The 13,617-nt window shown below is 43.3% G+C and overlaps 1 protein-coding gene across 1 annotated transcript in view; it reads left to right on the top strand.

Annotated features, from left to right (window-relative positions):
* PTPRB (protein tyrosine phosphatase receptor type B) overlaps nt 1-13,617 on the top strand; it is a 64,018-nt gene that overhangs the window by 3,210 nt on the left and 47,191 nt on the right. Inside the window, exons 3-4 of the mRNA XM_066319172.1 lie at nt 7,387-7,625; nt 12,839-13,115. Coding sequence (XP_066175269.1) covers nt 7,387-7,625; nt 12,839-13,115 — 516 coding nt within the window. The remainder of the gene's footprint in view (nt 1-7,386; nt 7,626-12,838; nt 13,116-13,617) is intronic.

The raw sequence follows: 13,617 nt of genomic DNA, 5'->3' as shown, positions 1-13,617 counted from the left end.
GTGTTACTTATTTTTTGACAGCTCTGGGAAGCTCTGCTGAAAAATCAACAATATATTATAATCCTCAATACCTAACTAAGAATTTTAGGAATATAAGAAGCTCATAAAAGTGGAAGTAGTGCAAAGAGATTAATTTTTCAAATAGTAGTAAGTACTGTGAGAACAATATCTAATGCCCCCAATTCTGATCATGGCATCTGTATGTATGTCAAAATTTTCAATGCTGAATGTGTAAAATTAGTCTTCCAAGAACATCTAACTTGTACTGAAGGCATTCAGTACAACCAGAAGTAGATCAGCCTAAAATAACATATTTGGTCTATATTAAGCTAAGATAGTAAAAATTGAGGAAAATCTTTGGAGCTGAAATGGCCGTAAGTTTTTCTACTCCTGACTAAGACCCCATTTTGCTATAATTTATGCTCTGTTTTCATAGTACTCATAAAAATAGTTATATTTAAGCATAGGACAAGCTCACTGAATTGCATCCCAAACATCAGCCCAGATAGAGTACAAGCTCCAAACCCAAAAACTGCAACTACCTTTTATTCTGGACATTACTCAAATATTAAACATGATTTTTCTGAGCCTGGGGAAAGTCTGAGCTTGGATTTGGATTTCAAATCAGCCATCTGAGATGTGTTTGGATTTACATGTTTTGTAACAGTTGTGACTTAAATGACTGTTTCATTCAGGAAACCAGGATCAATTTGGGAATGAAACCCATCTCCGCTTACTCAGAGGTAATTCCAAATCTAGAAGCAAACACATGCTTGTGCTTCTCATACAAACTCATGTTTGAATTGGCCTCCAGCTGAAACAGCTAACATGAAGAATGGTCATAAGGTATCAGTATCCCTTGGGAAAGTGAGACTTCATTTCCCACCAGATTCATAAGGCCACTCTGGTCAGAGAGAGAAAAAAATCTCTGTAATGCTAAAGCCTTCTTTTCACCAGCCCCCTGTTGGGTTCAGAACTTCTCTAAGCTCAGAAACCAGAAGAATGGATAGGAACGGAAACAGGCAAGAGGGGCAGGTGAAGAGGTAGAAGGCAGGACAACTGAAAAGAACAAAGACTGTTGCATGTCAATAACACTTGTGGAACAAATGTCCATCATTAGTGCTGACACGCTAACACTAATGTCACTCTGAGCTGCACAAGCAATTCTTACAAGCTTCTTTTGTTCTGGGTAGATTAATTTCAATAAAATATCCAGTTAAGAACAGATGCAATGCTATGTGGCACCTTGAATATTACCAGCAAACCTCAAAACCACTGCTGACCAAAAATTATTCACGAAGTAGAGAATTACTTCAAATGAAAACACAAAAGGCCAAGCTGTATGCTGCAGTTATGCACTGAGCTCTAGAGACTGTCACACAGGCTGAAGAGCAGTCCAGATGAAGGTGACATGAACTCTTTTGTAATGCTCTTTATTGCATTTCTCTTCTACCATATCATACATGGTAGGGACAACCCTAAAGCTGTGGATTTTGAGACATTCAAAAAGAGTAGCTGATTTTGTGAAGGATTTATTTACAGTTGTGCGCCAAGCACTGAAGAACCATAACGGGATCAACAAAGATATAAAACATGTTGGACAACGAATTCAAATAACAACTGGAACATCTTTCTCTCTTGTTTGTTTCCAACCTGAAATAGACAAAATACCAGATATCAGGTATGAGCTGAAGTCTGATGTGCCATCTGACTTTCCTTTCCTTTCCTTTCCTTTCCTTTCCTTTCCTTTCCTTTTCCTTTTCCTTTTCCTTTCCTTTCCTTTCCTTTCCTTTCCTTTCCTTTCCGTTTCCTTTCCTTTCCTTTCCTTTCCTTTCCTTTCCTTTCCTTTCCTTTCCTTTCCTTTCCTTTCCTTTCCTTTCCTTTCCTTTCCTTTCCTTTCCTTTCCTTCCTTGTCCTTTCCTTTCCTTTCCTTTCCTTTCCTTTCCTTTCCTTTCCTTTCCTTTCCTTTCCTTTCCTTTCCTTTTCCTTTCCTTTCCTTTCCTTTCCTTTCCTTTCCTTTCCTTTCCTTTCCTTTCCTTTCCTTTCCTTTCCTTTCCTTTCCTTCCTTTCCTTTCCTTTCCTTTCCTTTCCTTTCCTTTCCTTTCCTTTCCTTTCCTTTCTTTCCCTTTCCCCTTCCCCTTCCCCTTCCCCTTCCCCTTCCCCTTCCCCTTCCCCTTCCCCTTCCCCTTCCCCACTCTTGGTTCTTGTCCAGGGTCATTTCTTTCACATAAGCTTCTATCTTTCCCCTTATGCCCCTTTCAGTTTCGCTGCTTCATACTCAGAACTTCATCTAATTGAGTTAACATCCCATTGCTGATCCTTCCATGGCTGAGATGGAGTGCAGAAGAGACTACAGCAGTGCATACTTCAAGCATGCTCTAAACCACTGGAGCAGTAGTAGCAACTGCAGAACATTGGAAGGAAAGACACATGCATCTTCTTGGGACTCTTGGGAAGGTGGAAAAGCACCAAAGAAAGGTGGCAGAAGCAGAGAAAAGGCAGCAACTTTTACCCATTTTTGAAATAATGTAAATGAAGTATCTTTAGGCTTTAAGTTTCCACACCTTTAGTGTTTGTAGATACTGCAATAATCCATCCATAAGTTCACCACTGGTTGTAATTATTTGTGCAACTTTTACAAATTTCTTCAGGATAAATTAGAACAGTGATAAACAATATTTTATTCCACCTTTATGTTGACCCAAAACATTTTCCCTAAAATACATTCACTGAAATTAATTTTAATCTCTCCAAGTTTTCTTATAGGATTTTGTAAGTATAAGAGTTTGCTACCATCTATCTGAAGCCACGAAATACCAAAAATTACTTGAATCTTCTTTCTTTGGTCCAAGAAATACATGGCTGACCACTTTTGCTGATCTCCACCTGGACAAAGAGAGGCATCAATGCCAGATTCTTGGACATAATTACAAGACCTTGCACACAATCCAATAGCATACTGATAGAAGCTCAAAGATAAATGCGAGTTTAGACTTTCTAAAAAGAAAGGGAGAAATCTGAAGTGTAGCCTAGGTCTTTGGGTTTTGCAAATTTTCGAAGTCTCAATGAGCCACAGCACAAAGAATTTAGATCAAAACCACCTCATCTACTTTCATAGAGAAAAATGGAACAACACGCACAGCTTCCCAGAGCAATCAGGCAAGCCCTGCTTTATGATTTCATCTTCTGCTAGTGCTAACAAAGACATCAATTCCAAACAACTATACTGGTATTTTTCATTATTACATTCTCTCCCTTTGTTTTGTATGGACCTTCATGTAGAAGCTGGAGTGGGTATGAACTTTTAGGTGTCTAAATGTAGGTGTCTGAAGGAAGGGATTATTCCACTTATCTCAACAAGGTGCTTTTTGTTATTTGAGGTGCTCCATGATATTCCACCTGATCTCTGGCTGCCAGCCCAGAAAGACATAGGTCTCCCATAACTGTTATGAGAGTCCTGGGCAGGTGCCTCAGATGCCCTGAGGCAGTTCAGATCCACTAGGTTTAGGCAACTGAACCAAGACCTAGGTGTCTATGTTATTCCTGAGTATCTGAGCTCTCTTCAGTAGATGTGCAATCCATAGAGTTAATAGAGTCTGGATGCCCAACCAGTGACCAAAAATCCACTTCAGGATGAGCTGGAACTACCTATAGTGTCAGAAATAGAGGTGGTACAGCAATGGTGTTACCATCATAGTTATATGGATGTTCTGCTACCACTGATGCTGAAAGAACCTTTCAGTGGCTAATTCAGCATTTCAAAAACAAGCAAGTAAAAGAGCAGCTCAGGTTAGACTGGAGTTCAGAGACAATTGACCTTTCTTACATAAGAATCATAGAAACGAGATACTAACTTCTACAACATTCAAATAAAGCAGGTAAAAAATTTCAAGCAGCACAGATTTTGCAGTTTTTTTAAGTCACAGTGAATGGAAAGGAAAGGACACTTCATGGATTTTGTTCTTCTGTCAATACTCCTACATACAACAGAAATCTGAATTATTTTATTTACAAGTAGTTAGCTAAAAAGATTATTAGTCTTGTCCTGCACATAAAGAGATCTTACAGCAATCCCTTCTTGTTTCAAGTCTTGCAGTGAGTTAGATGCAGTTTTATGGAGTATTTTGTACCTTATACACTACATATCTGATTAATTATGTTTCACTAACAGTTCAGCCTTACTTTTCTGAAACTGCTCTAAAAGAGTACAGTGTGAGCTATTTCAGGAAGCTGTACTGTGCCAGCTTAGCTAAGGATGAAAACATCACTGTAGAGTTCTCACTTCTTGACAATTAATCATTTTTGCTATTCATCCATACAAAAATATGGAAGTCCCTTCCTTGTAGGCAGCCTGCTGCTGTGCAGATGGATATGGTTTGCAGTACACCCCGTGGATGAAATATGCACTTAGTCAGAACATCATCATTTCTCCTGGGTGTGCTACTGATTATTACAATATTATGTTCACACACTGTATATCATGCAGCCACTAGTGATCAACATCAGTGTCAGTGCTGCTGTTCTGTTCCCAAGAACAGTTTTCTGACTGATTTCCGAAGACAATGCTGGAACAATGCTAATCACATCTTAGAAATACCACTGTTGAGATTTCTGAGTACTTCACGAATGTCTAGAGAGGAGGTGAGTTTTTTCTGGCTAAAAAATTTGGAACTCAAGTTGTGTAGAAATCTGCTACATGGGCCTTATAAGATGCAGTTTTCTTTTTCAAGTGCCTGCTACTGAAGAAGGGCTATGAAGATCCTTATGCTAGGATCACAGTAGTGGTTTTACTCAGAATATAATCATAGATTCTGAATTTCTTGAAGTGGGTAACAAATATGAACCCCATTAGTCAGTTCACTGTAGGATATATGGAAAATACTGGTACATATATCTGAAGTTCCATTATGGCATAGTGCTATACACAAGTAACTTCCATCCATAGGTTACAGGTAACAGACTGTAACCAGTATTTTCTTGGAAAGATCCTTTAGCTAGAAACCCAGAATAGCCCGAAGCTTAACAAGAAAGGTTGGGTGATGTTGTGACCAAATGCTTGTTCATGGGACCTCTGTGGGATGGTGGAACTTTTCTGAGGACTAAGTGTTTTGCTTCCAGGACAGTCGAGCTCTCCCCTCAGCTCCTGCACCAAGAATGCCAGTTATTCCCTGGCTTCTGAGTCCCATAAATGTCACTGGCAGCCCCAGCTTCCTTTTTATGGAGGAGCAGCTTTCCTAAAGCACAATTGCACTGGAATGCAAATGCCTTCCTGCTGGAATCACTGCTATTTGTCTGTAAATTAAGCTAAGATTAATTTTTTTTAGTGTGTTTTCACATTGAGTGTGTAAACATATATTTAGGAACCTAACTGTATGGCCTTTTTTCCTAGGCAATTGCTGACTGCAGATATAGCCCTTTTTTGCTATCTTTCTATTAGTAAGTTTTACTTCCTGCCGAACTTATCAGAGAGATATCTGAGAGGCATAATGCTCTTTCCAAGTCTTTGAGGCTAGCATTTCTAGTTGCCTAACACAGACTTTCAGAGACCTTCAACTAACAGGAGATCTCCAGGAACAACGACTGACATGGAATCTAGCCTAAGTCTGGACTTGTGTCAGCTAATGGGTTTGTTGAAGCAGCTGATGACAGCTTGAGCACAAGGTTCCTGTCCTTCTGGTGCAAACCATGAAGGTATGTGGCTGGGACCACAGCAGACTCTGCACCTCAGGCTCTCTACAGGGGGTTCTGCAAAGGCAGCAGCATGAAGACGATTGTGCAGGGTTGGACAAGACCCGAGGTTTCAATGAAACCTTTGCCCAAGTGTAAGAGAGAAGTATTAGATCTGTAGTATTGTTTTCACTGCCTTGATTTGGAAAAATATTTGATCAACATTTTTTGTAATTTAATGGAGACTTGCAAGTTTTCTGTTTTATTTCCAGAGAAGCACAGTTAGATAAAAGGAGGGAAAACATATTCTCAGGATACAAACCCATTCCAGTAAACCACTACTTTTCAAAAAGTTCCAGAATCATGTACCAGGTGAACACACTGTGCTGTCAAGCACAGCAAAGACTTGCATGGAAATGTCTCCTACTTGGGTTTACAATCTCACTTATTTGTGCAAATCAGAGTGCTATAAATTTCTTTACATTAATATGTTAACATATATATTTACACATATACAGAGAAACCTGATAATGTTGATTTTGTGGAAACTCACCTACTGCTTCTTTGGGTAAGAGGGAATCACACATTGCTCAGCTAAGACATCATAATTGCACACCAAGTAATTGCATTTGAAAGCTTCTGCTGCAATTTAACCCAGTCACTACTTTGTTTTAAAGGATTTGTGAGCTAAAATTGTTATAGATGGCAACCAGCCCAGTGGCTCAGCAGCAAAACAAGGTTCTGTCATGCTGGAGACCCCAGTTCAAGGACAGACAAAGTATCTTGGGCATTGAGCCAACACACACTAGCTGTATTACAGCAATGGCAGGACAGCTTTTTGTGAGAAGGGGCCAATGAGTAATTCCAACAGTTTAGCTGAAATGTGATGCTCCCAGAGGTAGAGGCCACCACAGCTTGAACCCTGCCCTCACTGCCACAAAGAAAGGATATTAAATACATACCAATGGAGAGGAAGAGCCATGAAAATGTGGAGGAAAAATGTGTAGTAAAATCTTTCCTGAGCCCTAATTGCAACTTTGGCTTTCTCTGAAGGATACGTGACTAAAAAAGCGAATCCACTGTCACATTTGCAGATACTTCAGTTAAGTGATAGAGCAGTAGGTGAGCCTTGGGAAGGCAGCAGTCAGGGACTAGAATGGGGTCTGCATAGGACTGATTTTAGAAAGCCAGAGAAACATTCGTGTGGGCACAAGGAACTTATCTTGAGCAAGTATGTTGAGAAAAATATTAGCTTGAAAAAATAATCTTGAAAAACTATACTGAACAAAGCCATGTTTTAAACTTACACCAGCAAAAGGCAGAGGAGAATTTAGCCCATGTACTTAGAAAGGAGGGGAGAAGGTTGACAATATAAAGCTGATACTGTGCGCCATTTGATAGATACAAGCAAGTGGAAAAGTTGCAAATCAAAAATGCTGTGCCCTTAATGAGGAAGTACAACATTTCTCTTCCCTTCAAAATCACCAACAGACTACATTTAAAATGAATGGTATATGTTCAGGGACTTGAAATTTTTTTCTGTTTGTGTTTTGCAGGCTTTGGTATTGATGCAAAACCACATTTGCACTGAAAACAAAAAACCTATAGAATTGACATGTGCACTTAAACTACTTGGAATTATATCAGCCACATTTATTGAATATAATTAATTGTTTATAAAAATGTAGAGTTGATTTTAATAATTTGCCTTTATCTTAGATCTCCAAGATGCCGACACTTCTGTGTGGAGTACTAGAACTACATCTCCCTCTCCAAATGCTGTTACTTCTAGGCCTGAAAATGTGTTGAAGAGTAGCACAGAGATGTTCATCAGAAATGTGACTGAACACTTCAGTAAAAATCCCATTGAAAACCTCTACTTTGACTTGAAATCTGCAGTAACAGAGAAAGCCTGGATTCTAACAACCACTCTTCAATACTCCAGCACAACAGAAGAGGTAAGACAGAAGAATTACTGATTTTTATTAAGCCTGCTCCACTCTGTGGAGCGTGATAGCTATTACAAGTGGATGTTTTGTGGGCTTAAAAAAACAACAAACCAAAACCTGAAAAAACCTAGCTATAGGACTAAGCTTTGTTCTTTTTTTGGTGGGAAGCTTTGTTTTGATGTTCATGTGGACAGTGTCCTTTCCTAGAAGCATAGCTGCAGAAATATTCTGCCTCTTCTATATAGCCCAATCCTGCTGCGCATGCTGCATTGTGAAAAGTTCAAGGGAAATTAGGATATGTGAGAAGCAATGGAAAGCTCCTGGATGTGGCAGGACCCGCAGGAGCCTGGGTATCTGCTCACAGTGACTCGGGCTCTGCTATTGTTTGTTGCGTGATGTGAGTGAGGCTCCAGCTCTAATTACACACTAAGAATTAAAGTATGCAATTACCTTATTTACAGATAATTACATACACTGTTTACAGACGAAATCAATAGAAATCCAAATGCTTTGACTGGCCTCAAAAGGAACCCTGGCCTTGGCCATGGTCAGCTTATCTACTGGCTGATAGGCAGAGTGGAAACACACAGACACTCCTTGGTCTCTGCTCTGTCCAACCACAAACTGCCCTGGCACAAGAGGTAAATGGGGCTGCCAGCCCCAGCTGTAGAAGGAGCACGTGGTAGTCCATTTGCTCCAAATCATTTTCCAGTCTTCCTTTTCTGCAAGACTTAGTTCAGTAATCTGAGAGCAAATCTGGGATCACCACTGGCAAAACGTGTATGGGCAGTTAGAACTAAAGCATGCAGGACATTATTGGTCACTGTATCACTATTATCACATAGTGGTTTAGAACTGAAAATCCCTAAATTCCCTGTGGCTTATCTTCCAGGAGACCACACTGCACTCAATGTATTGGGTGCAAACATGTTTCAGTTACTACTGTGTGTTGGGGCAGATAATAATAAGAAATGTGTTTTATGTTTGGGAAGGCTGTGGACAGAGTGTCAGGGTCCATAAACTTGATGGTTTATGGACCCCAACACTGTTGTTCAGATGATGATGAGGGGAAGGGACTGAGCCAAGGATTCCACATTCCACATCTGATGCAGTTCTTTTTAAGTATGATCTTTCTGGCCCAGTACATGCAGGCTGAGCTTATTTCCTCACGCCCTGTGTTCATTTGCTTACCTCCTGCACAGAATACTTGTTCCTTCCAAATGGAAATCTCCTATAAAATCAGGTATTACCCAAGCTGCCTCCAGCACTGCTACTAGTACTACACAATCTTGCCAAAGCAAGAGAAATGGCACCATTTTAACAGAAACTACTGCCTCTTGTGTTTCTACCCCACTTCACCTCCTGAATCACATCATTTGCACTGAGCAAGCTGCTTAGGTCAGAATTTTCAAACCAGAATTCTGATGATAATCTGTCTAAGCATATCTATGAAAGAGGTATCAGTAATAGCTTTCTCTTGTAACCTCCAACTGTCTCTGTACATTTGAATCTAGATATACCAATTTAGACACACAAACTTAAAATCTTTGGCCTCCATCTCTGTTTCCCAGTCTTTAGAATGGAGTTAATAACATTTTTTGTGAAACTTCAGAGATGTTTAATGGATTAACTGGATTAAACACAATACTTTGAAAACACATAGACTAAGTGCTGAGTATTGTTGTGAGGAAGACAATACCTTCTATGAACTACATTTGCCCAGGCTGGGGTCTCTTGTTTGCAGAAGTAAAGCCATGTTGTTATTTGGCTGTGCATATACCCATTTTAGGGGGGACAATAGTGACATTTCAATTGAACAAAATGTTTGCTTTAGAGCTGCTTTGGATTTCAAGTAAAACTGCAGCTTGCACTTTGAATCCATGACAAAAGCTATGCAAAGCCCATTTCCTCTTGATTAGAGAGACAGAGAGGTTGGTGTTAAAAAAAAAAAAAAAGTCAGGAAACCTTGGGAAAGTGTCTGAAAGGGACCTTGGAGCCTGCTATTAGAGACACGTCCGGCAACTCCCAAAACTCACTTCCAGTTCTTTTTTCAGTTTAATTAGTTTCTTGGCTTGCCACACAGGTCAGTAAGTGTTAAAGGCTGTGTGACTTCTGATTTACTAAAAGCCCATTTATTCAATACCAGTCTGGAAATAATTACTTGCATTATGTTGGCCATTCTATATAAACATATTGCTACCAGTGAATGATGGACCCCTCATGTGTTATTCCAGTGTTGGCATAGGCAACTGTGTCAGATCTTACCCATGTAGCAACTTTTGCTGGATAACATACAGAAGGAAGTCTCAAAACCTGTAATAAACCAGTACTTTCCTACTAATACAAAAAAGTAAAGATTTTATGATAGCAAGAATAAGAATAATAAAGTAGAGACTTCTGAATTATGAGCATTTCTGAGAAGCAGTAATATAACTTTAGTCAACAAATTATCTTATGCTAGCTAGAAGAGACAAACAGGTATTTATTTCCAAAAGTCTTGTGGTAGGCTCCACTTTTTTCCTGAATTTTATGTTTGCAGTGTTGTGTATGCTTCTTTTTCTTTTACTTATTACATCTACTTAAACAGCCTAGATCTAAATATCCAAATTATATCTTCCTGGCATGTTCAGGTCATGGATGTTTCCAAAAACCCTTAGAATAATGTGAGCTCCCTTTCAGGAAAAGGCAGGTTAGAATGTTTTAATTTTCAGAGAGGTTTTGAAGTAATCCAAACATTCCAAATAAGCCTTCAGATTTGCACTTCTCCAGTGCTGGAAAAGTATTGGTGTGGTCTATGCTGTTAAGCCCAAAAAGCACAATCACCTAAAGAAGAAATCATATTGTAAAACTCTCACCTTTAAATGATTACAAGATACCTATGTCATTTCAGTCTCAGTTTCGATCTAAGAAATATACCTTGTGCTTCCCATCAATGGTATGATTGTCCCTGTGCTAGCTCTTCGGGGTTTGGTTCCTCCTTCTGTCTGAAGTATGTAAAACATCTCTTCCAAGGGAGATCTTCTTCTGTGATAGGCTTGAGAATGGCATAACAACCAACACAGATTTATATTGTCACTTAAGGCAATGATCATAAAGTTATTAACTATCCTCAGCTTTGCAAAGCACAGCACAACACTTTCAGTGCCATGTCCCTAGGACCAGTCATGGAGCTCCACTGGGACAGAAGAAGGTTACTGTAGGTGCAGGTAACACCCTTGAATGCTCAGACTTTTGATGTCAGAACAGAAGAAGGAGAGCTAAGGTTTTCCAGATATTTGTATCTTGTTTGACAGGCTGGTGTCCAGAAAAATACTAGAGCAGCAGCTCCCCTAAAAGGCAGACTAATGTTTGTAAATCTAGAACCTTTTTCTCCCTCAAAGAGGGAAAAGTGATACAGAGATGGTGTTGAATTTGCTTGAGGTACTGCTTTTACAAGTTAAAATCCCACATGCATTATGCAGTACAGAAAGATGCAGAAAAATGCCATTCTGATTGAAGAAAGTAAATGTCCATTTCCTTCTCTTTTGCGCACTCTCAAATTCACTCCCTGGCTGCTATTGTGTATTTGAATATCTGAAGGTGCAAAATGCTTTTGTCTTAAGTTCTTCTCTGTCTCCCCACGTGTGCACTTATATGCAAGTTTACGGAGGCTGAAATTTAAACAAAAAGGAAACGGGTATGCATGACAGAAATGGAAAGTTTTCATTTTGGTAGTAGCTAACAGAGCTGCACACAGCTTTATTAGTGTAGTCTGAAAACAGGGAGACTTTCTTGCTTTCCATGGTGTGTATAATTTTAGCTTGAGAGTTATTCAGGGGATGTGGGAAGGAATTGTTTCGAGGACACAAGTTGAAACGAAACGGAGATGACTTGGCTGTGCACAGACAGAGGGCTGCCGCAGGCAGGAGCTCAGTGTTGGGCTCTGCTGGACTCTCCTGGATGCAAGGCCTCTGGCTGCAGTGCCACACAGCCAGGGAGAGAATGGAGGCCTTGGTGGTCTATGGTTAACCCTTAAAAACATCAATGTTTGGGATGCGGGAGCCGGTGTGGTGGGTTCCTGATAGCGGAGGCCAAGAGGAGGGTGGGCCAGGAGGTGGGATGGCTGCTCAGGGTGGCAGGCTGTGAGAAGAGCAGGCACGCGAGCTGAGGCGCCACGGAACGAAGCAAGCGTAGGCGAGGTGGCCGGGAGAAGTGGCACTGCAGGCACGAAGAGAAGGAGCAACAGGAGGCGAGGCGGCCGTGAGGTAAAGGCAGGCAGGAGGCAAGGTGAGAATGAGGCAAGACCAGCATGAGACAAGGCAGCTGTGAGGCGGGGCAGGGGCAAGAAGACATTGTGAGGCGATGCAAGCATGAGAAAAGGCGAGGCAGCGCCAAGTGGTGCAGCCAGCGTGAGACAGGAGCGCCGGCCCCCAACAGCGGCCCCGCTGAAGGGCGCCGTTCGCGGGGAGAACGCTCGGGAAGACAAGACACAGGGGAAAACGCACATGAGGGAGAAGCAGAGAGGAAGGGAGGGAAGTGGGGTGGGAGAGGAGCTGGGTGGAAGGTGGGATCCTTAAGGAGACAGGGGCGGCATCCCGGGGCCACTCGCCTGCCCGGTGGGCGGCAGGTCCCGAGTCGCCGAGCCTCGCCCCCCGCAGCGAGACGCGAGGAAATCGCCTCTTGATTGCGGAAGTCGGCGGGAAGGGCTCCGGGAGAGTCAGCCCGGGTCAGAATGGCAGCGTGGGAAGCAGCGGCCGCCTCCCCCGCCTCCTCCGCTCCTCCTCAGCCGCGGGCGGGCAGCCCCCCCAGCCCAGGCCGGTGTCAGGGAGGCGGCTCGGCGGCCGGGGCAGCCCCGAGCGCATGCAGCAGGCGGGCGGCCCGGCACAGGGCTCGGAGCCCGGCGGGGAGCGGGGGCCCCCGGGGCCCGCCGCCGCCACTTCGCTTGTTCGGATCCCCCGACCCCGCCGTCCCTCCCCGTTTTCCCCTCCACGCGAGGGCTTTTGGGGTTAAAACCTGTCGGCGATGCTGAGCTATGGAGCGGGATTCGCCCTGTGGACGGCGCTGGCCCTGACCAAGGTGAGCGGCCGGGAGGAGGGGCGGTGTAGGGTCGCCCGTCGCAGGTCGCGGGCGAGCCTGGGGGACACGGGCAGGTTCGCCCCGCACGGGCACAGCGCGGGGACGGGGCTGGGGGCTGAGCCCGGGAGTACTGGCGGGTGTCTCAGCGCTGTCTCCGCTCCCCGCAGGCCGCGCCGGGGCAGGAGGCGGGATGCAGCGCCAACCTGACGGAGCGGAGCGTCGCCGGGCAGAGCGTTCGGCTGCGCTGGGGCGCCGCGGGCCGCGCCTGCAACTTCAGCCTGAGCGGGCGCTCCGAGGACGGGGAGGCGGCCGGCTGCCAGCCCGCCCCCGCGGGCAATGGCACCTACGGCTGCACCCTGCGGGGCCTGGAGGCCGGCACCTGGTACCACCTGCGCGTCCAGCCGCTCGCCGGCGGCGAGGCTCTCAACATCTCCCTGCAGACAGGTACGGGCGCGGGCACGGCAGGTGCGCGGGAAGGGACGCCGGGCTTTTCCTTTTCCTCCCCTTGCTTCGGCCGGCTCCAAGAGGAGGAGAAGAGCGATGCATTTACAGCTACTGTAAGCGGACAGTGTTTGCTGAACATAGCAGCCCTGCGCTTGAGTTCTCTTTAGCCCATTGCCAGAAGTACGTACTGCCGACAGTTAACCCAGCAAGCTTGAAAGAAGGTGATGTGAGGATATTAAGTCAGAAAACTGATTTTGTAGTAGTAGCCCATAACATCCTTTGTGCTCATGCAAACATTGTTGTCATAGTTCCTCCACTGACAGTTTATTTACTGTGTTTAAAATACAATGTTTTTCATAGCAGGTAAATCTTCTTTAAGGATAACTTACTGTTTCAGCCCATTTCCATACTTTTATTTGATCTAACCAGAGTCTAAAAGTCAGAAAGTAAGGCTGAAACTTCCTTCTTACTTGTTTTCCTTGGATATCACGAGTGAGATGTT

Source organism: Sylvia atricapilla, chromosome 5 (genome assembly GCF_009819655.1).
Source record: "Sylvia atricapilla isolate bSylAtr1 chromosome 5, bSylAtr1.pri, whole genome shotgun sequence".
Lineage (NCBI taxonomy): Eukaryota > Metazoa > Chordata > Aves > Passeriformes > Sylviidae > Sylvia > Sylvia atricapilla.
Note: the sequence above shows the minus strand (reverse complement) of the source record. Positions and strands in the feature narration are given on the sequence as shown.